Source organism: Macaca nemestrina, chromosome 13, assembly GCF_043159975.1.
Source record: "Macaca nemestrina isolate mMacNem1 chromosome 13, mMacNem.hap1, whole genome shotgun sequence".
Taxonomy (NCBI): domain Eukaryota; kingdom Metazoa; phylum Chordata; class Mammalia; order Primates; family Cercopithecidae; genus Macaca; species Macaca nemestrina.
The window spans coordinates 26,466,832-26,490,401 of NC_092137.1; the positions used below are offsets into that span (position 1 = coordinate 26,466,832).

A 23,570-nucleotide genomic window follows, 5' to 3' on the forward strand; every position below is an offset into this window, starting at 1 on the left:
AAGGAGCCATTAATATCTGGACAGGTGGGTGGGTAGATATATGGATGGGTGTGAGATGGATGGATATATGGGTGGGTGCATCTGTGGATGGGTGGGTAGGTGGATGGATCTGTGGATGGCTGCAGGGGGTAGATATATGAATGGGTAGGTGGGTGGATGGATGGATATATGGGTGAGTGGGTGGATCTGTGGATGGGTGGGTGGGTGGATGGATTCGTGGATGGGTGGGTGGGTAGACCAATGGATATATGAGTGGGTGGGTGGATGGATGGATACATGGATGGGTGGGTGGATCTGTGGACAGGTGGGTGGATGGATTTGTAGATGGGTGGGTGAGTGGATGGATGGATACGGGGTAGATGTATAGAGGTGTGCATGGTTAGATGAATTGGGGACATTTAGAAAGGAAAGAGAATAAGATTCAGGAGGAATGTAAAATTTGCCTTCAAATTTAAAGGCTATTTTTCTTTTTGTCCTGAAAGAGAGACCTGTGAAAGTGGGTGAAGGTTACAGGGCAACAGATTTTGAGATGACCCAAAGAAAGTGAAGATATCTAAAATAAGAGGTAGTGAGTGCCCCATTTCTGGGAGGACTAAGTAAGGTTAGATGACCAATCAGAGATGGTGCTGTGGGGGTCCCTACATCAGGTTAACACTTGACTGATGACTTCTGAGGCCCTTCTAGTCTCAATACTGTGTGATCTCAGGCTAGAGATACAAGGACCACATGAGACCCTGAGCTATATGCTTACCAGCCTGAAACATCATTTCACCTCCCTTCAGCCTGGGGCTGACACCTGCCAGTCAAGGCTAGCCCAGTTGGGGAGTTGCTGCATCCCAGACCTCCTCTTTGATCTATGAGGATGAGTGTATAGCCCCGACTTCCTCTATGATCTATGAGGATGAGTGTATGGCCCCAACTTCCTCTATGATCTATGAGGATAAGTGTACGGCTATGGCCCCAACTTCCTCTTTGATCTATGAGGATGAGTGTATGGCCCAGACTTCCTCTGTGATCTATAAGGATGAGTGTATGGCCCATCCTCACTCCCAACAGAGAGTAGCAAAGAGTAAACAGTTTCCTGCTGTTGCATCTGGTGGTACAAATGACAAATGTGGTCCTGCCAGGGTGAGAAGAGTGTCTCTCGGGAAACCCCTTCCAGTTCCAAGAGATATTGACACCACCCAAAGCTTCCCAGCAGCACCCAGGAGTGTCTCTGAGAGCATGCTGTCCAACAGTGCCCTGGCTGGAACCAAGGACTCATCAAGAAGCCCCAGCCAAACTGGAGACATCAGAGTCAAGACACTGGGTCTCAACTCTAGGACCCGTGTGACTTCAGGCTCTTCTGTCCCTGAGAGGGCACCAGGCTTAGGGCTGGATTCAGCAGGAGCAGCGAATCTCCAATCTCTACCTGAGTGGAGACCTGGGCTTTGGTCTCACCCAGACCTGGGCCCACAACCTGTTTCTGCTCCTTATTCACAGTGTGGCCCTGAACCAGCTCTTTAAGCCTGCTGAGCCTCAGTTTCCTTATGGTGAAATGGGAATGATGCCTACATGGGGTTGTGAGGGTGAGTCCTGCTGGGACAGTGAGCTTAGCCCAATGTCTGGTACTTACTGATGCCCTGGTGGTTTCCTCACCAGGACTTTACTACCCAGAAGCCCAGAGGTCCATATTAGACTAACCTCTGCCTTTTTCTCTACCCCCTGACTCTTGGCTCTTGGCCTCAGGCCCGCCAATGGTACCAGGACCACTGCTCAGCCCTGGGAGGAGCTCATCCTCAGGGATGCCAGTCATTCCACGCAAGTGGTCCACAGCTATGCATGCTTCCAGGGAAGCAACATGGCAGGAGGCCGACTCTTCCCTGCTCCCCACAGCACTGATGGTCAGCAGGGCTGCCCTCTGCTGAGGGCCATGGCATGTGTGGGGTGGTGGCAAAGGTACTGGTCTGGGAGCTGGAGACAGGGGTGCTACTCCTAGATGGTGGGCAAACCCCTTCAACACCCTGGGCTTCAGTTTATCCTCACAGAGAGGCTGGACTAGATGTTTTTCAGGTCTTGGGCAGCTTGAGTGTTCTATGATCTTGTGATTTTTATATGTATAATCTTGGTATTGGACTTAGATTCCCTGGTCTGAGTCACAGTTGTAATGTGTGCCAGCGGACATCTCTTAGGTTGACCACAAGTGATCACCAATTTGTTCAACTTACTAGTTTAGTGGTATCTCCAAGCCCCTTCATTTCTCTTAGCCTCATTTATCTCATTTACAAAATGGGAAGAAACGCTGCTGCCTACATTACTGTTTTGTGAGGGTCAAATGTGACAATTGGGTGAAATTATGTTGTCGTTGTCAAAGGGACTAATGGGGTCATTACAGCACTCTGAGCAGTGCATTCACTTCAGGGACACGGGATGGCCCCTAACCTGCCCACGGGGTGAGCTGTCATCTGGCAGACTGAGGCACTTCCTCTGCCTGGCCCACCTCACAAGCCCTCTGGGCCACCCATTGGGGTTCCCTTGCCAACCCCATTGGTGTTGGCCTACAGGATACCATGGAGCCCACACGGCTGCCCAAGAGCCTGGGGCTCTTGTAAGAAGTGTTTTCAGAGACCAGAGTCCCTCAGAGGCCACCACACTACATCTGGATTGAGAGCATCACCGCGTTCAGATTGGATAGTGAGTTCAGCGAGGCTCTGGGGACACGCAGCCTGACTTCACCCCTGACCAGCTGTGCAGCTGGGGCAAGCCCTGGCTCTGAGCCTCAACTGTAATAGGGGATGGCAGAGTCCTGTGAGGGGTGGAAGGGAGTTCCTTTCTGCTCAGCGGGTGCCAGCCCAGGAGGCACAGCCCCTCTGCAGGCTGTGACGGGTTTCTCTCACTGCATTCTCTACCACTACTCATCAGCCTGCCTATGGCCAGTGATGCGCCAGCCTGCCATGCGCTCCTGAGCGTGCGATGGAGCTCCTTCCAGGCTCTGGGTGGAGTTACCGACCTAATTATGAATGAGAACCCACCAGACTGGGTGCGCAGTTGCTCACTGCATTTGTGTACAGACTGTGCGCGCCACTTCTCCGCAGGCCAGATGGCTGTGTGTACTAACAGTCGTCAGACTGTGGTCCTTGCCAGGCTTTTCCCAGGAACTGCCACAGCGGGAAGGGCCCTGTGCACTATGCTCCCTGAGCCGTGTACACCTCGACTGACTGGCCATGCGCAGGTACTCACCTGGCTGCGAGTACACGGTTCCCACGTCCATTTTGAAGGAGCCCACCAGGGTACCACTGCGTAGCAGGTTCTTGGAGTGAATCACCTTTCAGGCAGAACCACAGCCCACCCGTCAGGCTGGGCGAGGGTGAGGCCTTCCACGGGGCAGTGGTGGGACCTGAGCTTTATGATGAAGCGGGAGGGCGTTTGGCAGAGTGGGGTGGCTTGCTGAGGCTCAGCATCAGCTCCTCCTGCCCACGCCAGTTTCTCGCTGGCCACCGTGTACGGGCGAATACACTATTCAGAGGCACTGGATGAAAGGGGGTGGGTGGGGGCCAGAATCCAGCCTGTGCCCCACTTGCTCAGCCATGTGTCTAGGCACGGCACTGCCTCTTTATGACAGGTCTAGACAGAGGGAGCTCCTCTCAAGTGTGCACAAAGGTGCAGTTTGAGGGAGTGGTCCTGCCTGCCAGGGGCTGCTCCCCACTCACCGAAATCTTGATGATCTTGTCGAACATGACATCAGGAGAGACATGGAAGTCGAAGACGAAGTACTGGAGAGGGGAAGGATCCGGGCCTGCTGTCACTGTGGGCAGCAGCAACAGCCTAGGCAGTGCTGGGCCCCTCCCTCCTCGCAGTGCCTGTCTGCACCCCAGCCATTTGCCCTGAGCCCCAAAGTTCAGAGGAGCAGCAGAGGCAACTCGTCTGATCCTGATTGACCCTGGTGGTGGGTGGTAGGAAGCAGAGCCCCATCCCCTAGGTGGAGCTGGTGCTGGCTAGTGTGGGGTGGGGAAGGAACTGGGAACAGTAGGTGGAAGAGCCTATGCCCTTGTACTGTGCTCAGAAGAGGCACAGGGCCAGGGAGCGAGGAGACCTGGGTTCTAGTCCCCGCTCTGCACCTTCCTAGCTATGTGGCCTTGAGCAACACATTCTCTGAACCTCAGTTTCTTGAGCTGTGAAATGGGAATAATGACACCCACCTCAGAGTCTTGTTATGAGGCTCTGATGAGACAATGTAACATAATTTACCAAATCTAAAGTGGCTACTGGCTGTAAGATATACTACGGTTTAACAGGCCACATGGACATTGCCATGAAGCCACAAGGCTGCCTAGGAGACACATCCCAAATTCAGAGAGGTGAAGCTGTAAAATAACGCAAGCCTCAGAGCAGATGAACCATGGTGTGCCAAAGCACTTAGTTGGCAGTCCCTGTGAAATGCCATGGGTGTGCACTGTCCTTTGGTGTTGTGGGCTGCCATGCGCATTTGCAGTCCCCATCTCTTCCCCTGGCCTGGGTGTGCAGGCGCTGAGGATGAGGGTGTGGGGCAGTAAGTAGAGGGGCTGCTGCTTTGGTGAACTGTGGTGGGGGAGAAAGGAGAAGAAAGGAGAAATGTTTCCAACGTGCTTAGGGTAAATGTTCGAAGAGAACGTGCTCCTGGCTGCGGGGGGCTGGCCCTTGAGCGCTGAGGGTAAAGCTTCAGAGCCAGCCCCACCTGGCTGTTACTGCTGGGCCAATCACTTTCTTGCCTGGGCCTCAGTTTACCTATTATACTATGAATGTGGAGATATGATCCAGGGCTGTAGTGCTGAACTGCTCCAGGGGTGCCATTCACATGCAGTCTTCAAGGTGTGGTTGTGAAGTTGCAATGAGACAACCTGGTGAAATCTTTAACCCAGGTGTGCACCCACGGTAAGCACACGGTAAACAGGCTGTGCGCGACACTAACAGGCCCAGGGTGTGCTGGCCGGGGTTCTGAAGCTCTGGGGAGGCGGGTGGGGATATGGATTTGGAAATCATCAGCACAAGATGGTAACTGACACCTTGGGGATGGAGGAGGTACCTGGGGAGAGCATGGGAGGGGAAGTAGGCCCAGGTCAGGGCTCCAAGAGGCTATGGCCTTTCAGCCAAGAAGTCAGGCCAGGGAGATGGAACTGGAGAGACAGGGGAAGCAGGAGAGTGGGGTGAGGGGCCCCCAAGAGGAGCAGCAGGCAGTGGGATGAAAGAAACTGGGTGATCAAGGGAGAGGAGGAAGACATGGACATTATACTCAGAAACAGCAAGGTCCTTGGTGACCTTGAGGAGAGCAGTGTCAATGACATCTAGAGGCAGAAACCCTGCAGAGACTGAGGAGTGACTGCGGGGAGGAAGTGAGAACAAGCCAAGTGGTCTGACTGTGGAGGGGAGGAGGGAAAAAGGAGGTCACTGGAGAGGTGTGTGGGAATGAGGAAAGGCCCAGAGAGAGGTGACAGACTCCTAGTTCTTGTCCTTGAGCACACATGGGTCTTCATGGTTGTACTTAGCATATGCTGGAGTAGAACACCTTACAGGCAAAGGAGAAGGGGCTGGAATAAAAACAAAGACAGAGTTGGGCTGTGCAATGTCAGGTTCTTTGAGCTGTAGAAAGAGAAGGATCCAAGGCAAAGGGGAGAGGTGGATTTTTGGCAGGAGGGAAGATGGCGGCACTCCCAAGATGCCCAGGGCGGGGCCTGATGCACACACAGGACACACAGAAAAGGAGCCTTAGTCTGGTTTGTGAATGGCCAGCTTGTTCTGGAAGGGCAAAGGTTGTGAGCTTCCCTGCACACAGGTAGGCTCAGGGCCAGGCAGGGCGATCAGGCCAGGTGCCCACAGCTGTGCCAGCCCCAGGGGAGTGAGCTAGCTGAGCTAGGGCCAGAATCCCGAACTCTCTGAGCTGTCTGCAATCAAATTCCTGGTATTTCCTGAGCATATTTTCCTTTGGTAATAGCTTAGATACCTGCTAAGTCATGTTGATTGCTCCCACCTCCCTCTGTTGTTTTAATGGAGCCAAAGGAAGGTTCCTGCCAGCTCAGATAATTAGTCAGAAATAATACATTCCCACGATGAGGAGGATGCCCTTCATTGAAAAGGAATGTGGCATAGAAAGATAAGAAAAGGGAAAGAAAGCTTTGGGGCTGGAAAGGCTGATTTGGGGCTGGAAGGAATCATAGCAAGATAGTTTAGAATGGTGGTCTCAACTGGGGGCGATTTCGGGGGACATTTGGCATGTCTGGAAACAGTCTTGGTTGCTGTAACTAAGGGGAGTTGTTATTGGCATCTACTGGGTAGAGGCCAGGGATGCTGCTCGCATCCTACACAGCACAGGACAATCCCACCACAATTATCCAGTCCAAGATATCCACAGTGCTGAGTTTGAGAAACCCTGGTTTAGAGGAAACAGAAACAAAATCAGAGCTATTTAGGTTTGTGAAAAAGAACAAAAATGTGATCAGAGACACATTTAAAATCATCTGAAGATGAGCAGAATGAATAGTCTTAGAGGATATAAATAGGGAATTTAGAAAGATTCTAGGCTGAAACGAGGAAGGGACCTGTGCAGGGTGGAAACTGTGCCTCCTTCATCTCAGCAGCCTCCATCTTGCCCCACGTGCCACCGTCTGGCGTGCGGCAGATGCTCCGTGGATGTTTGTGTCTTCCTTTGGGTGAGTGTTACTGAACCCCTCCGAGTACATGCCTGGCTCTGAACAAATACAGCGAGGCAGGAGATGGGGAGCCTCCAGTCCACCAGGAGGACAGAGACACAGAGGACCAACCTCAATTCTGGGACATTAACACTGCAGAGAAAGGGGAGTGCTGACCTCTGACCCAGACACAGGAGGCAAGGCTGCTCAGTAGTAAGAACATTGGAGCTGGGCCCTGCCAGGTGAGTGGGAGTTTTCTGGAGGAGCCACAGAGTGGGGAGAGCAGCTCTGTGCCCTTGGGAAAGAGGAAGTAATTTGAATGAAACCCAAGGTGCGTGGGCCTGGTGGAGGGAGATCCCTTAAGTCAACAAAAGTGGCTTCACTGCTATCAAATAACCACAGGGGCCACGGGGACCTGTCTCCATGCCTGTCATGGGGACACAGATGCTTTTCTAGGCAGAGGCTTGTCCAGTCAGGATGTGTCCTAACGTAAGGCCAGAGATGTCAATCCTGAATGTCCTTGGGGCTGGAGGGGTCCTGAGCAGGTTGTCCAGCTCTGGGGGCCTGTGGGAAAGCAGCTGGGAGAGCAGAGTTGATTTGTGGTCACAAAGGAGGGTTCAGCCAGGCCTGGGCTGAAGGGCAGAGGTGGGCCTGGGTTTTCTTCCTGCAGGTGCACAGTCCAAGGACTCTCAGAGCGGCCTGAGAAATGCCCTCCCCCAAGCTACAGGGGACACCTCAGTCCTCACCCACCTCAGGGTATGGAACTCAGCTGCCTTACTTGGGCCAGCCTGGCACCCCTCACTGCCTAGAGCCACCAGGAGAAACAGACTGGGGAACCCTCCAGGAAAGGGATGGCAGAGCCCAGGCTAGTGGCTTCTGGGTTAGTCTGATGTGTGCTCAGGCATCTGGGAAAGGCCTGGGCATCCTGGTGAGAAAACATTTTAAATGGCCCATTTTCAAGACATGATAAGTCTAAGTACTGGCATCCAACCTGCGAATGTAACAAACCACATGGCTTATGCACCTAGGCCACAATAAGTGAACAGAATTTAGAGGAGAGGTCAGCCCATAAAAGGGAAAAAGGTTTTGTTATTGGGAAATTGAAACTTAAATGGGGAAGGGGAGTCGGGTATAACCTTATAAGGGGGAAAATGAAGCCTAGGCGATGTCAGGGAAGATTGTAACCCCATATTACTTGACCAATGGGGAACTGGGGGAGGGACATGCATGCTAGGAGATAAATTACATGTTGTGACTGCCCTGGGTGTGCCTCCCTACCAGGCACTCCGTCTTTCAAGACCGTTATTAGAAGTCTCACTTCCGCTGTTCTTCATGCCTCTAAGTCCATTATTTGGGTCTGGATGAGTGAGTGTATTTCTCATATCCCTCCCCAGAGCTGATTATGATGGGGTCCTGTTTGGAGCCTGGGAACCAAGGTGCCACATTTGTGATGGTGGCCAAAGCCCTGGGCTGGAAGCTGGGTGGGCAGCCTGGCCCCTGCTCCATCAGCAACACTCTCTGAGATTGTGGGCAAGGCCCTTCCATATGGATCCTCAGTATCCTCCTCTGTAAGATGGGGAGATTGGAGTAGAGGGTCTCTGAGCTCCCTCACCCTTGATGTGGCCTCAAATGGCTGGAAAGAATAGGAGTGGGTACCAAATGTTTTCTCTCTGACACCCCAAAGTCAAGGCCAGTGCTCTGGAGGGAAACCCACAGAAGTTCAGGCAACCATGAAGGAGCCGAGCCAAGAGGGCAGAACCCCACCAGCATGCCAACGGCAATGCTGGCACTGTGAGGTTGGACAAGGTCTGCCTTCAGAAGTCTCACTGTCCCCTTGTGTAAAAGGAAATTGATAGTGACAACTTCGGATGGTCCAGTTCAGAAGCAATTAGGAGCATGCCTGGCTGGTAGAAAGTGCTTACTAATGGTGCCAATGTCGCCATGGGTTGAAATGAGGCAGCCCTGTCCTTGGGCTCTGGCCTGGAAAACAGTGGGGACCAGGCCTCCTGGGGAGTGGGGTGGGGGCAGTTCTTTCACAGGCACTGCTGGGGTCTGCACAGGGGCACCCAGGTGGTGCACACTTCAAAGACCAGTGTCAGTCTGCGCTCTAGACTGGGGGGTTCAGAGGATTCAGAGGATGTGGCTCTGTTTGTCAGTGTCCTGGGGGTTGTAACAGGGTGGGTCACCCCTGCTGGTAGCCGTGTGTGCTCCTTGACTCCCAGCCACTCCTGTTTCTCCTGGGGAGGACTGGGACCCACCCTCCTGCCACATTTACAGAGGCTCCTTTCCCCACAGGGCCACTGACCTCGTTGTAATAGGGGCAGTTAGTGGACTCCTTCATGGACGTGTACTTCTTGTCGTCGCCCACCTCCACGCACACCACGGGGTCCATGTTCAAGCCCACCAGCTGCCGGGCCTCGATCACCGTGATGCTGACCTATAGGCAGGAGAAGGGGAAGCCAGAAGGAAAGCTGCCTGAGCCTAGGAGCCCAGTTCCGCAAAGGTCCAGGGGCTGGGGCAGCAGAGTCAGAGTGAGGGCCCGGGAGCCAGCGCTGGCCTCCAGACTCCACTCTGACCACTGCCTCTCATCTGCTGGGTGATCCTGGGCTCCTTCTCCTTCCAAGCCTCAGTGTCTTCATTTGTAGAGGAGTATGAGTTGGCTAACCTCTAAGTCAGTGTTCACTAGACTTAACTTGCTGGGCTGGAGGGAGGGAGAGGCATTAAAAATCCTGATGCTCAGGCCACCTCCAGACCAATCCAATCCAATCCTGGGGCATGCAGCTCAGGCATCTGTATTTTTATTTATTTTTAGTTTTACTTTTTTGACAGAGTCTCACTCCGTTGCCCAGGCTGGAGTGGAGTGGCATGATCTTGGCTCACCACAACCTCTGCCTCCTGGGTTCAAGTGATTCTTCTGCCTCAGCCTCCTGAGTAGCTGGGATTACAGGCGTGCACCACCACACTGGGCTAATTTTTGTATTTTTTATACAGATGGGGTTTTGCCATGTTGGCCAGGCTGTTCTCAAACTCCTGGCCTCAAGTGATCTGTCTGCCTCGGCCTCCCAAAGTGCTGGATTATAGGCATGAGCCATCGTGCCCGGCCTGGCATCTGTATTTTTAAAGCTCCTAGGTGATACCAAGTGCCCTGCATTCTTCCCTAGCGTTGATGTCTCTGCTTCAGAAAGAGCTGCCAAACCCGTGTCATAGGTTTCATGCACTCAGGAATAAAGCTTTTAAAGTCTTCATTAACTTGCATTTAATTTCCTGCTCCAGGAATTCTCATGTAAGCCTGCAAGCCTCTGATATGTCTTTGCGTTTCTGGAATTTGGCCCGCCCTTTCCACATTCCTGCCCCTTCTCCTTTTGCTGAATTTCTTTGTTTGAATGGCCAGTGTGGCTTTGGTGCCTGCCTGAGCCGCCTTTTTCAACCTACTGATTATATGTTGTATATGCACTCTGCTGTGTCCTTTACATGGCATCCAGCTCTCTGCAATCTTACTTATATCCTGGGAAGCCCTTTTTCAGTTGTTCATTCATGCAACAAATGTTTCCTGGAAACCTGCTGGAGCCAGGCACAGGTGGGATTGCAACAAATTCTTCCTTGTGGAGCTTACCACAATGATTAATGGCTTTTTTTTTTTTTTTTTTTTTTTTTTCACAGTGAGTCTCTCTCTGTCACTCAGGCTGGAGTGCAGTGGCGTGATCTTGGCTCACTGCAGCTTCCACCTCCCTGGTTCAAGCGATTCTTTTGGCCCAGCCTCCCGAGCAGCTGGGATTACAAGCACGTGCCACCCTGCCTGGCTAATTTTTGTATTTTTTTTTTAGTAGAGATGGGGTTTTACCATGTTGGCCAGGCTGGTCTTGAACTCCTGACCTCAGGTGATCTGCCTGCCTTGGCCTCACAAAGTGCTGGGATTACAGGCACGAGCCACTGCACCCAGTCGATTATTGGCTTTTTAAGATAAAAAGATATGAGGAGAGAGAGAGACAGAGAGAGAGCCAGAGTACCGGTAATTTTTGACTTCACTACTGCTTTTCCCGAACGCTCATTTTAAGCCACCAGGTCTCATTTGGATTTGGAGGTGTCAGTTCCTGTCAGGGTGGCCGTGGTAGGATAGATAGAGGCATGTACTGGGGGTTGCTGAACTTGGCATTGAACCCCAGACCTGAGATGTTGCCAGGTGTGAGAGCAAATGACCACATAGCCTTGTGTTATTCAGCTACTAGCAGAGATACCAACTACCCGTAAGGTTGTGTGCAGGTTAAATGAGATCATGTGTGTCAAAATGCATCCTCAACGGCAGAAAGCTCTATAAAATGTGAGTGACTCCAGTAGAATCTCCCTTCAGCTAAGCGGGTGATCTCTCAAGTAGGTGAGGCTGTGCATGATACTTAGAATGGTTGATTCACTTGCCTCTCTCAAACGTGTGTTTTAACAGAAAAGTCTTTCCCCAGCTAGAATAAGTGTGGACCTCAGTACATTCTTCTTCTTTTTATTTTTTTGGAGACAGTCTCACTCCATTGCCCAGGCTGGAGTGCAGTGGCACGATCTAGGCTCACTGAACCTCCACCTCCCGGGTTCAAGCTATTCTCCAGGCTCAGCCTCCCGAGTAACTGGGATTATAGGTGCCTGCCACCGCACGGTGTATTTTTGTAGTTTTAGTAGAGATGGGGTTTCACCGTGTTGGCCAGGATGGTCTCAATCTATCCTCGTGATCCACCTGCCTCGGCCTCCCAAAGTGCTGGGATTACAGGCGTGAGCCACCGCGCCCAGCACATTTTTCTAATGAGACTCTGAAGGCTGCTCTTCATGCCTGTCATCTTGGAGATTTCATGTTTTAGTTGTGCTTTGATGCAACTTCTAAACACAACTTTACTCGAGAGAATTATCTTCCCTTTTCATGAAAAAGAATAACCACTAAAATGATCATCCAGTATCCATCAAAGTCTGAAACATATCCTGAGGGCAACGAAAAATCTACACATCGGAAGTAATCAGGTTAAGGAAATAGAAATTCCGATATTAATGAGAACATTGCCAGGAAATGGGATATTTACAAATGAAGTGACACTTGAACTAGGAAGCAAACATTTCTGTTTCGAACGTGAAGTGCCAAAGGGACAGAAGTAAAAGCTTAGAATCTGGAGCTTCACAGAAGTTCAATATTCACCACTCCTTCAGGGAGATAAAAAGGAAATAGGACTAGTTAACTTAGCTCTGAGAAGTTTACTGTGAAGAGAGCAGACAGACACTAGAAGTCCTCCTTTGCACACTAGTTTATAGAGTTTTAACTTCCATGATCACTTTTTTGCCAAAGATTTTAAAAAACCCCATGAATTTTTCCGCAACTCATACCCCCACCAACAATAAAAAAGGCTTTCTATAACTCAAGACTGGGAAGCGGACAGACGTAGTTTTGGCATCTGCCAAAGATAAGCCAGTGGCAAATCTCCTTCCCACTGCCAAGAGAATGGTTAAGTTTTATGTTTTCCATCTCGAGGCATGGCCATAGGACAGGCTACTTGTCCCTGTCCCCCATTTCAGGACTCACACATATCTCCCTTCCTCCATGGAGCAGAATCAGTGAAGGTGACAACCTGGACAGAAGCTCCGGCAGTAGAGGCGGAGGGTGGAGGGGGAGGTGGGCAGAAACTTGAAGGAGCAATGGAGGGAAGAGAAGCTCCAGAGGGTGCTCATTGCTGGTTGAGGGGCAGCCCCGAGAGGAAGCTGAGGGCGCTAAGAAAGACCACCACGTGCATGGTGTTGGGGGAAGGGGAATGCCATTCCTATTGCCTCCCACCCCGCCTGGGGCCCTAGGAAGGGGAAATGATGCTTTTGAAATAAAAAATAAAAAACAGCTGGTCATTCTCCAGGGTTCTGGGGGAAGGGCTTGGCCATCCTTCTCTCCAGTTATCAGCAGAGGACTGTATTTTCCCAGGGTGGAAGATGAAGAGGCAAATGGTGCCACAGCTGGGACCAACTGACCAGCTGACTATTCCACCATCTCCTTTCAAGATAAGGGACATACTCCCCAGTGGCTTGATGAAAGTGATCACAAGGAATAATGCTGAGTGGTAAATCTATACCCCTGTCCTGGGGAAACCCAAGAGTAACGATGCTTTGTGGCCTGCTTCCTAGGGACCTGATCCAGCTTCAAGAACATCCGCCGGGAGCTAGAGATGAGAGTTGGTGTGCCCTTTAGTACTGCCCTTCTGCAACATCCGTTACCCACTCCCCACTTTTCCAGGTGGCAGAGATGTGACATGATCAGATTTGCATTTTCAGAAGATTGCTCCAGTGCTGGCATAGAGGTTGGAGGGGAGGAGGCAATATGGGGGCAGAGAGACCAGGTAGAAAGTGAGTATAAGCACGCAATTGAGGCTGGGGACCTCAGGTCAGCAGCAGGGGCATGAAATGGAGGTGAAAACTGGAGAGATGTTGGGTGACAATGTCTTAAGTCTTGATGCCAGGAAGAGAGGGTAATGAAGAGACTCAAGACCCCTTGACCCACCAAGAACATGTCTGCCAAGTGCCAAGCATTGCTCACTCTGGTGGGGAAACTGCACATTCACAGGGGATGACTGTGGTTTCTTGCCTTGGAGATGACAATAATCAGGAAAGAGTTTACATGTGACATGCATTCTAAATGGAAGAAACAGGGAGCATGGGAATGCCATGGTCCTTTTATCTCCAGGCTTCTTTCAGTGCCATAACCTTTAGAATGGTCCTGAACCCTCACAACCCTTCCTGGAGCTGAGTTCAGCTAAGTCTCCCCTCCTCTCACCAATGAGATGTCCTTCCTGAGGTCTTTATAACTCATCAAACCCAAAGTCTCCAAGAGACTGAAGTTGCATCTGGTTTTATTGCTTTTTATTATTTATTTATAATTTTCTTTTGAGACAGGCAGGGTCTCCCTCTGTCACCTAGGCTGGAGTACAGTGGTGCAGTCTTGACTCACTGCAACCTCCACCTCCCGGGTTCAAGCGATTCTCCTGCCTCAGCCTCCCAAGTAGCTGAGATTACAGGTATGCGCCATCATGACTGGCTAATTTTTGTATTTTTAGTAGAGACGGGGTTTCACCATGTTGGCCAGGCTGGTCTTGAACTCCTGGCCTCATGCAATCCACCCGTCTCGGCCTCTAAAAGTGCTGGGATTACAGGCATGAACCACCGCGCCTGGCCTGGTTTTACTGCATTATACATTGTATGTATTGGAAGTGAAAATAATTTCACATTTGCATCCTCATAGCTCTCTCTCAAATGTTTGCAAGGTGAGCTGTGAATGAACTTGTCAGGAAACACTGTGCTACCAGGTTAAATACAACTGTTTTGTTCAGTTCAGTTTAAAAAGTCTTTGGAGGGGACAGTGTTTGGTTCAGTTAATAAAAATCTCTGGTGGGAAGCAGTTTGAAAAGATTTGGAAAACAAGCACTAAGTAGCAAGATGAAGATGAACCAGGTACCCGAAGGGAGCAGCTGTCTAGAAGGCTTGATATAGAGAAGTCAATTGTTCTGATGGCTGTGGCCAGATACCCCTGGCCTTGAACCCTGGCTCTAGCCTTGGCTAAATGTGGCAAGGACCTGGGACAAGCTCCTGACCTTCCTGGGGCCTCACTTTCTTACCTATAAAATGCAGTAACACGTATATTTGGGTGGTTGAAGAATTACATTAACTTCAATGGAAACACATTTATGGCTCCTAGCACAGTGCCTGACATAGCATAAACCTCCGAAAATAAGTTTCATGAACAATAATGACTGTATTTTTGATGTGCCCTTATAAGCCTCTCAGGCCAGTGGCATCATCTCTGAGTTGGGGTCTTTGTTCTTTGGAAATTTCCTGTTCTTGGCACACAGAGAAACAAAACCCTGAACGTAATCCCTTGGAAAAGCCTTTGGAAGTCTCAGGACACTTTGTGTTTTGGGTTTTGGCAGAGGTGAGGGGGCCAGAATTCTCAAACCTCTAAGGAACCCAATGGCTTAAAGTTGTTTAAAACCATAGGGGCAGGTTCACTTGACATTGCCTGTGGCTGTTTTTCAGGCACCTGGGAAGACAGGTGCTGAGTAGGTGGAAACTAACTAAAACAAAGATGAAGGGAGATGAGGTATATTCTGGAGAAAACGGCCAGATGTATCTTTTACATAGAAAAGTGCCGTCTTATCCTTTCCTTCATCACCTGAGTGAGGGGAGGTGGGGTTCTCTGTAAAGAAGGGTTGGTGTGCATGGGGTCTGGGAACTAGGTATCAAAGATAAAGCTCTACCCCGGTAGATGGGGCTCACTCAGATTCTGGGGCCTGGTGCTGATACCCAGACAGAACATATCTAGGACAGAAGTGCAGTGGCAGCCAGCTGAGATCTCTTGCAAGCCCTGTCCCCTCTGAGCAGCCAGCATTCTCACTCAGTGCTAGCAATGCCCAGCAGTCTTCTGATTTATAGCTGAGTCTTGTTAGCCTCCAAGGGAGTGTCTGGAGCAATGGAGGGTCCCTGGGCCTTTCCTGAGAGATGGTGTCCCAGCAGCCACCAGACATGCTCATCACCTGTCCTGCCTGCACTGTTGGCCACATTCACATTCTCACAGCTAGCTGTCAACCTCTCTTTGTCTCTTTGTCTCAGTCTTTTGTCTCCAGTCTTAGAAGCACACAAATAAAAAAGTTGTGTTAATCTCATAAAATAAAGAGAAGCAAAAAGAAGAACAAAAAATCACTCACATTCTCACCATCCAGAGATAACCAGAATCGACATTACTTCTAGCAATCAAATAATACAAAACAACAATTTAAAAATCATTCCAGGAAAACTTTCTTCCAAGGCCCTTATTTTAACACTTTGAATACTTTTTCTTTGTAATTCTCCTTGGTCTCTTTATGGTTTTCCTAGGTGCTTCTCACTTTATGAAGTCTAATGCTGAACATGAAATACTGGAAGGGCTTTGATTAGCATAGGCAGAGTTCTCAAGCTTTTCTTTGGGTTTGTATCTCTCTACTGATGGTATTTCTAGGAATGCCTCCCAGGAACAAGCTTACTTTGGAAACATATTCAGCTTGTGGTTCTCTATGACCCCTGGATCCATGCCTCAATATACTGGATAATGCACATCCAGCTAGAATCCCCCACTAAAGCAGAGTCTGAAAGACATGAGGCCTCCAGGTGCCCACCTACCTGGTAATCCATGGGCCGCCCAGCACTTGGCTCCATCTTAATGTCTGGCTTAGATCTGAGGAACAGAATGTATCATCAGGCCTGGTGTATGGGGACTGCTTGTGGGGGAGGAGGGCATGGGCAGTGGTTAGACCTGGGAGTGGGCAGAGGGACAGAATCGTGGTCTTTAAACACTCAAGCACTGCCAAGAATAGTGGGGATTAGTTGCCTTCAGAGGCCTTGACACAGAGAACTAATCAAAGGCAGAAGTAACAGGGAGACAGACATGGGGTCAATAGCTTCAAATATGGGGTGGGCAGGTCTGTGGCTTCCTTGGGCTGGGAGGTATTCAAAGACCTGAGAAAATGCCTGTTGTGCTCTGCTTTTGCAGGGAGAGAGGTGAGAGAAACACCCAAGAAAAAGCAGAAAAGGGTAAGATTAGGTTAGGAAGAAGCTGTCCATGGGCCCTGATTCTTCCCTACCCAAATTTCAATCATAGCAAGGTCCTGCCTGACAGGGTGGGGGCAGTTGGGGTTGTGGGGCTCCCATCCACTCACCGCTTGTTGGAGACATTAGTGGTGAGAGCTGTGACTGAGGCTAGAGACACCGAGTCGGGATCCAGTCCATCCCCTAGCCGAATGGCCAGATGGTCAAGGTCTTCCATCTCCAGCACTGCTGGTTCATCTGGGGAAGATGAAAGACTGGTTAGGTGGGCTGACTGATGGTGAGATAGTGACTGTTTCTCCTTTTACTCTGGCATCCAGAAAGCTGAGAGTTAAATTCGAGGTTTACTTAGTTGCTACTGCTTAGAATGTTATGGCCTGAATAACTGCAATGTTTTTCTACCTAATCCCGATCTTGGATTTGAACGGATATTATGTCTGGTCTTGCCTTTTTATTTTAATTGAGTGCTCTTTTATTGCATTGTACTTACTTAGGCACTGAATATCCCTTGTGGATGAAGGTAGGGAATAAAGAATCCATACTTTTGCACCTCTCAATAAATAGCTACCATTTATTGGGTGGATACTCTGTTCCAGGCACAACACCATGACTTTACATGAGTATCTCTAGTCCTTAGAGCTGTGCCCTGCCAAGATGGGCATTATTCTCATGTCACAGGTACGGAAACGAAGGCTTAGGAAGTAACTTATCCATATCAAATAGCTGATGGCATTCAGAACCGAATGCACTGGTATTCATCTAATGAGATGCAGACATGTAGATTCCGAAAAGCCACCCGAGGATATTGGGTTTGGTCCTCAGCCAGCAGCTGTACTCTCTCCATTTAAGAAGGTGAAGGGCACGGCTGGTATTGGCATGGGGGCAAGAGGGTGGGGGAGAGAGCCTGAGGGCCATTGGGCCACAGAGGGGATGCTGGGGGAGGGCAGCCGGGAGCCCCGATGGTGGGCCCGTGATGGAGAAGATGGCCCCCTCCCAGCTCCCGTGTCCTCTCCATTTCTCCCCTTGTCTTCCTCCAGGCCTCCCTGCCTGTCTTCCCCTCTCCAGCCGCTGCTCTGAGAGGGCCCAGTGCCACCTGCTGCTCCAGCCTCCCAAGCTCGGCCCTGCCGCGCCCTCCAGCGCCCCCAGGACCTCCCCTAAGGCCAGGCTGCAGCCTGATTAGAGGGCGCTGGCGAGGCCTGCCGCCAACCCTGCACTAGTGGGACGCCAGTTTCCCCCCAGAAATAGGGAGTTGGCCAAACAGCGTTTCTTGATGGATATTCTCTGCTCTAATTAAAACTCCGGGCTTCTGTGTGAAGAAGAAAGAACCGGGAGCAACGAGGGCGTGAGGAGCTTTGTAACCAGGCCCAGCCGACAGAGGGCGCGGCCCGTTTCCCTCCCTCGCCCCCAGGGCGTCCCCTTCCTAGAGGGCCTCGCCTCACTGGGCGGGGCCTGGCCCTGGGCCAGCCAATGAGAGCCCAGGCCCCTCCCAGATGGCTCTGGATGACCAATCCCAGGCGGACCTTTTGGCAGCTGGGCAGGGGCTGGCAAGCGACGGGAGGGCGCCGCGAGGCGCGGGGCTGACGCGGGGACGCGGCGCCTGTCCTACCTGGTCTTTGGGTCTCCTCCTTGTGGGACCGGTTTTTGCCGAGCTTCATGGCGGAGAACACGCTCCTCCCAGCTCTGTGAGGGGGCCGCCAGAATGAGGTGCAGGGAGAGGGACGCGTGGAGGAAAACACACAAACACAGAAGAGCCAAACATGAGAGAACATATCAGAGAAAGGAGATGGACCCGGCCCCTCACCTACTGGTCCCGAAATAGGTTGGGATCTGTCTTCCCAAATTGGGAGCCATGAGGGGGAATGAGGGCAGAGAGAGACCCCTCCACTTCCCCCTTTGCCATCCTTTCACACACAGAGGAGAGGGATGGGGTCCCCAGCAAGCAGGGAACGTGGCCTTGAGCCAGGAAGAGCCGTTTTAACTGGAGCTCCTCTGGGTCTTGGTCTTTTCAGTCTGATTCCAGCCCCTCAGTATAGTCTCAGAGCTCCGAGCCCTGCCAATGTCCCCACGCTCATCTTCCCTGGCTCAGCTGGTTGGAGAGAAAGCCCGAGGACCGGAGACAGAGCATCTGAACAGTGGGGCAGGGACCAGAGAGGACTCAGGGACAGAGGCCGATGAGGAGATGGGAGATGTGGTTGAAACGAGCTGTTCAGTTCTCAGATGGCCTCGGTGCTCAAAGCCTGACTTGCCTTTCTCCAACCTCTCCGTGTTCTGGGATGTTCCTTGGTCCCCATGAAAAAGGGGGAGATAGGCCCTTTCCCATCTATCTTCAGTCTTGGCTTTTGCCCCTTCTACCTGTCCCCTCTCACTGCCGAATTCCCCTTTCCCCCAACCCCAGGAACTTATGGCAGGCTCCATAGTTCCTACCTCTTCCTCTGGCTTGCTGTGGCTTTGTGCCCCCAGGCGAAGGGCCTTGCAGTCGGGGGGGCTGAGGAAAAGGGGCAGGGGTCCTCACTGCCCTTCAGTGATGTCCCTGCAGCAGAGCCTGTGGTTCCTGGCGCCAGGAAGCACCAGGAGCAGGATCAGCAGGGGGTAAAGTGCAGTGTTCCATTACCCCATCCATATTGCATGAGTGGATACCTGACTCCCTCCACTTCCCATTCTCCCTCCTCCTGGGTGTGGCCCCATCATCCTGTAGGCCAGGTGGGGCCAGGTGCAGGCTCCAACCTGGCGCTCACTTACGGCAGAGTCCACACTTTTTGGGTCACACATCTCCCCGTGGAGGCTTGACTATGGTTTCTAAGACCCCAGATCCTTGTTCTTTATGCTGGGCAATGGGAGATTGGGGAAAACCTTTCTGTCCTCAGGCAGATGACCTAGAAACCTCAAGCCCCTCTCCTCAGGATGGTGGAGCCAATCTTATTCCCCAAACCTGGCCCTATCCCAACCCCAGGCCCTTTCTTTACTGTTCATATTCAAGACAAAGCACGTTCATATCCCAGTGAGGGAGCAATTGAGAATCACCCTTTTCACGTGGCAGCAGCTCACAATCTAGAGAACATTAGCATGTTCTTGAATTCCTAAAAAGGAATGGAAGAAGGCTGATGTGTCTGCACTCTTCAGTAGCATACCGTCTGCAATACGACAATGGGAAGAAAGGGAAAGAAAGAGGCTCTAAAATCAAAGCTGATGCCTTTGGAATTATTTTTAAAAGCTTCCTCCCTTCTGATGGGGGGAGGTGAGTTATACACACACACACACACACACACACACACACACACACACACACAATGGCCAAAAACAGACTACAGAGGGCCAAAGGCCTTTCCAGATGTCTGCAATGTCTGCAGATGTCTGCTCATCTCATCTTCCTGCAATCCTCTGAGGGCCACATGCTTCTCCTCATTCAACCAATAAAAAGACTGAGGCTCAGAGAGGTGAAAATAATCACAAGGTCACATGGTGAGTGGCAGAACTGGGATTGAAACAGAAAGCTCCTGTGTTCTAGGCCAGCAATATTTTCACTGCATCTTGGGTCCTTTGCCTCGATGCCGTAGGACTGCACTTTTCCATGGGCATGAATCCCATCCCATCCTGACCATTTGGGATTTTAGTTAAAAGGCCCCAGGGCTGGCACCCGTAGATACAGATATGGTCTGTGTGCCAGCATAGTTTACAGATCAGGATGCTGTCATCTGTGGCATCTCATGGATCATACCCATGTTTACAAAGAAGGGGCTCATTCAAAAAGAACCTGAACACCCACACATTTGGGAAGGGGCGGCTGTGCATGTTAAATTGCTGGTGACATAACATTGAACAGAACAATGAACCCACCAGAAATAATCGTGTGATGGTGGGGAAAGGACCACCCTGGCTGGCTTGCCCTGAAGCATCCTGTGGGATTTCTCCCCACCTGGTGGCCCCAAGGGCAGGAGTGCTGGCTGTCCTGACCCCTGCCATAGCCCCAGCCTCAGAAGTGTGGTTTCTGTGGGCCTCCTCGTGGGTCACTTCCTGTCTCAGGGCTTTCTGCCCAGGCTTGCTGCTCAACTGTGTCTCTCCTGAATTACCCAGGAGTCTCCTGCAGGGCTCAGCCTTTGACTTTGTACCATTACTTCTTGGCCATTCCTGGGCTGTATTATTCTTGGAGTCCCCGGCCCTTCCCCATGTGTGACCTACATAGTTACCCTTTGCCATTTTAGCCTGCTCCAGCCACAGACTTCCCTCTCCCCTTCCGCTTCCCCGCTTCCCCAGAGGGGAAGTGCTTTGGGATGGCAGGTCAGAAGCAGGCCCTGCCTGGAGAAGCCGGCTGCCCAGCCTGCTGGGATGGGATCTGGCCCTGCTGCCTGAGGCCCAGGGGGAGTGCAAGGTAGCAGGAAATGGCTTTCAGAGGCTGGTCCCATGGACTCACCCAGGTGGAAAAGGACCTGAGGCATCCCTGGGGCACTTATGGCCCTTGAATTTGAAGGTCACTTTATTCCTTAACACAAACAGATTTGAAAGAAATGATCGAGGCTTTAAATCATTTTAAAGCCGGTGCGGTGCGGTGGCTCATGCCTATAATCCCTGCACTTTGGGAGGCCGAGGCAGGTGGATCACTTGAGGTCAGGAGTTTGAGACTAGCCTGGTCAACTTGGTGAAACCCCGTCTCTACTAAAATTAGCTGAACGTGGTGGTGCATGCCTGTAATCCCAGTTACTTGGGAGGCTGAGGCAGAAGAATCGCTTGAACCCAGGAGGCGGAGGTTGCAGTGAGCCGAGATCACACCACTGCACTCCAGCCTGGGCAACAAAGTGAGACTCTGTCTCAAACAAACACACAAACCAAAACTATACTTGTCCAACTATTTCTACTACACCTTGAAGCAATTCAAAGGAGAAATCTCTCCCTTCCAACCCTGCAAAATTTTAGCCCTCTGAAGTGGTAGTACTGGTAGCACTCCTGTGTGCCTGGGAATATCTCAAAAGGATATTGTCTTTGTCCCTTTGTTAAAAATGCAGAAATGTGTAGTGAAGGATGTAATTTCCAGAATTCTTACTACAGGCTCTGTACCTCTGATTGTCCTAGACTCGCTCTTCAGTGAATCTGAATTGTGATCAGTACAGCATGATGTCATCCCTGCCACCACCCTTTGTAATTTTCTGATCAGTAACACATCAGAAGTTCACTATGGAAAAGGTCTTTTCTGCCTGATTGTAGCACCAGTTCTTGGAAAGCAGTATGCCTGCTTCTCTTGGCAAACTGTAAAGGAGAGTTTTGAAATAAATGCCAACTTAATCAGGGAATTTTGAAGATTATCTATTTGTCTGAGAGACTTAGATTTCAAAAAATCTAATTTGCTGATGAGGTGTCTGTTGTCCTGGCCTTTTATGGCTTTCAAAATAAAATTCTGCATTTGGTCTAGTTGAGTTCTACAATTACCAAAAATAGGATATGGTGAGAAACAGACAAAGAAAACGAGCCAATAATCAACTCAGCGAAAACTCACTTTACAACCAAATGGCTCCTTATTCTTGGGCACATTAAAGCTTAAGAAGCGAGAGCCAAGGGGAGGCCAGTATCCCAGGACCCTCTGAGGATTTAGAATTCATTTGAGTTTCCTGTGGCTGCATTCACCGTGGTCAGAATGAAGTGCACCTACAATCTAGACTGGTATCTCTCTCTAGAGGAAAAATGCTAAAATTAGTTCACTTATTGTAAACTGTAAATCTGATGATTTCTCCACTCATTTTATGGCCCAGATTTAGAAGTATATTGCTTGGCTATGTGGTGCACACAGGGTTCTAGGAAGAGCTTAGTATTTATAATGACTTGGGAACATTCACCAAACTAAATTTAGTGACCCGAGTGTTTCATTAATTCAAGTCTCTGGGTTATTCTGAAAGTTAATAGAGACCTGACCCTAAATAAGCTGCAGGTTGAGTCCATTCACTGCCCAGGGCTTCTGCCCCATGACTGGCTTCAACTGGAACTTCTAGTCTCATTAGCTCAGGCCTCAGGTAATCAATCAGGATAAAGACTCCTATCTATGAGAAATAGGGTCTGTGGTCCGTCTTTGCATTGCTTAAATAGCCCAGTTTTCAAAACCTGAGAGCATGTCATCCAAGCACTCCTAAATGGGTTTATTTTAAAAATTTTCCATACCCCAAGACACAGAGAATTTCATAATTTCAGTCTTCACAGGTGTCTTTGAAAGTGGGTTGAATTTCAGTTCGTTTTTGAAGAACTTCCCATAGGTGGGCAGGATAGGCTGATCCTTTACACAAGAACCACCCTGTCTCCAAACTGGCCCCTTTGCACACATGACTCACTTTACAACCAAATGGCTCCTTATTCTTGGGCGCATTAAAGCTTGAGAAGCGAGAGCCAAGGGGAGGCCAGTATCCCAGGACCCTCTGAGGATTTAGAATTCGTTTGAGTTTCCTATGGCTGCATTCACTGTGGTCAGAATGAAGTACCAGAAGGCTTGGGGTGCCCACACACTCTTGTCCTGACCCCGGGATTGTCAGGGAAGCTGTCTCTTCAGTTCTTACTGGTGGCCCAGCCCTTTGCAAGGCTCAAGCAAGCAGCATCATAGAAGATGATGGGTGATTTCCCATCTCCCCAAACCAGTCTATCCCAGAATGTCACACAATATGAGTTACTTTGTGGGTTGAATCTTGTTTCTCTACTTCAACTTAAATCTATTTCCATTTATCTCTTCTCAGTGGAGATAGATACCAACCAGCTTTGCCACACATTAACATTTCAGAGATTGAAATCTGTTCCCACAGTTTTCTCTCCTCCAGGCTAAAGAGTTTAAATTCGTTCAATCTCTTCTTAGAAATCTCATTTTCCTATTATTTCAATAGTCCTGGCCGGGCGCGGTGGCTCAAGCCTGTAATCCCAGCACTTTGGGAGGCCGAGACGGGCGGATCACGAGGTCAGGAGATCGAGACCATCCTGGCTAACACGGTGAAACCCCGTATCTACTAAAAAATACAAAAAACTAGCCGGGCGAGGTGGCGGGCGCCTGTAGTCCCAGCTACTCGGGAGGCTGAGGCAGGAGAATGGTCTAAACCCGGGAGGCGGAGCTTGCAGTGAGCTGAGATCCGGCCACTACACCCCAGCCTGGGCGACAGAGCAAGACTCTGTCTCAAAAAAAAAAAAAAAAAAAAAAAATAGTCCTATTGCTCTACACATAATAATAATAATAATACTATATGCCAGTTTACTTTATGTCATGTGTTAATTAGAGATGGTAAGAAATTAGGATGGAGAAGGGCTAGGGAACCAGCATTTTTGTGGAACTACTATGTGCTGGCACTGTGAGGCACCTCTTACTCCAACTGTAGCCAGTCAAAGGGATCA

At 50.4% G+C, this 23,570-nt stretch overlaps 1 protein-coding gene across 4 annotated transcripts in view; it reads right to left on the reverse strand.

Annotated features, from left to right (window-relative positions):
* LOC105479784 (otoferlin) overlaps positions 1-23,570 on the reverse strand; it is a 103,800-nt gene that overhangs the window by 30,040 nt on the left and 50,190 nt on the right. For all 4 annotated transcript variants that reach the window (XM_011738042.3, XM_011738043.2, XM_024792206.2 and 1 more), the window contains 6 exons: positions 17,830-17,903; positions 16,337-16,463; positions 15,801-15,855; positions 8,947-9,078; positions 3,690-3,752; positions 3,220-3,304 (listed from right to left, as the gene is read on the reverse strand). In XM_011738042.3, coding sequence (XP_011736344.2) covers positions 3,220-3,304; positions 3,690-3,752; positions 8,947-9,078; positions 15,801-15,855; positions 16,337-16,463; positions 17,830-17,903 — 536 coding nt within the window. The remainder of the gene's footprint in view (positions 1-3,219; positions 3,305-3,689; positions 3,753-8,946; positions 9,079-15,800; positions 15,856-16,336; positions 16,464-17,829; positions 17,904-23,570) is intronic.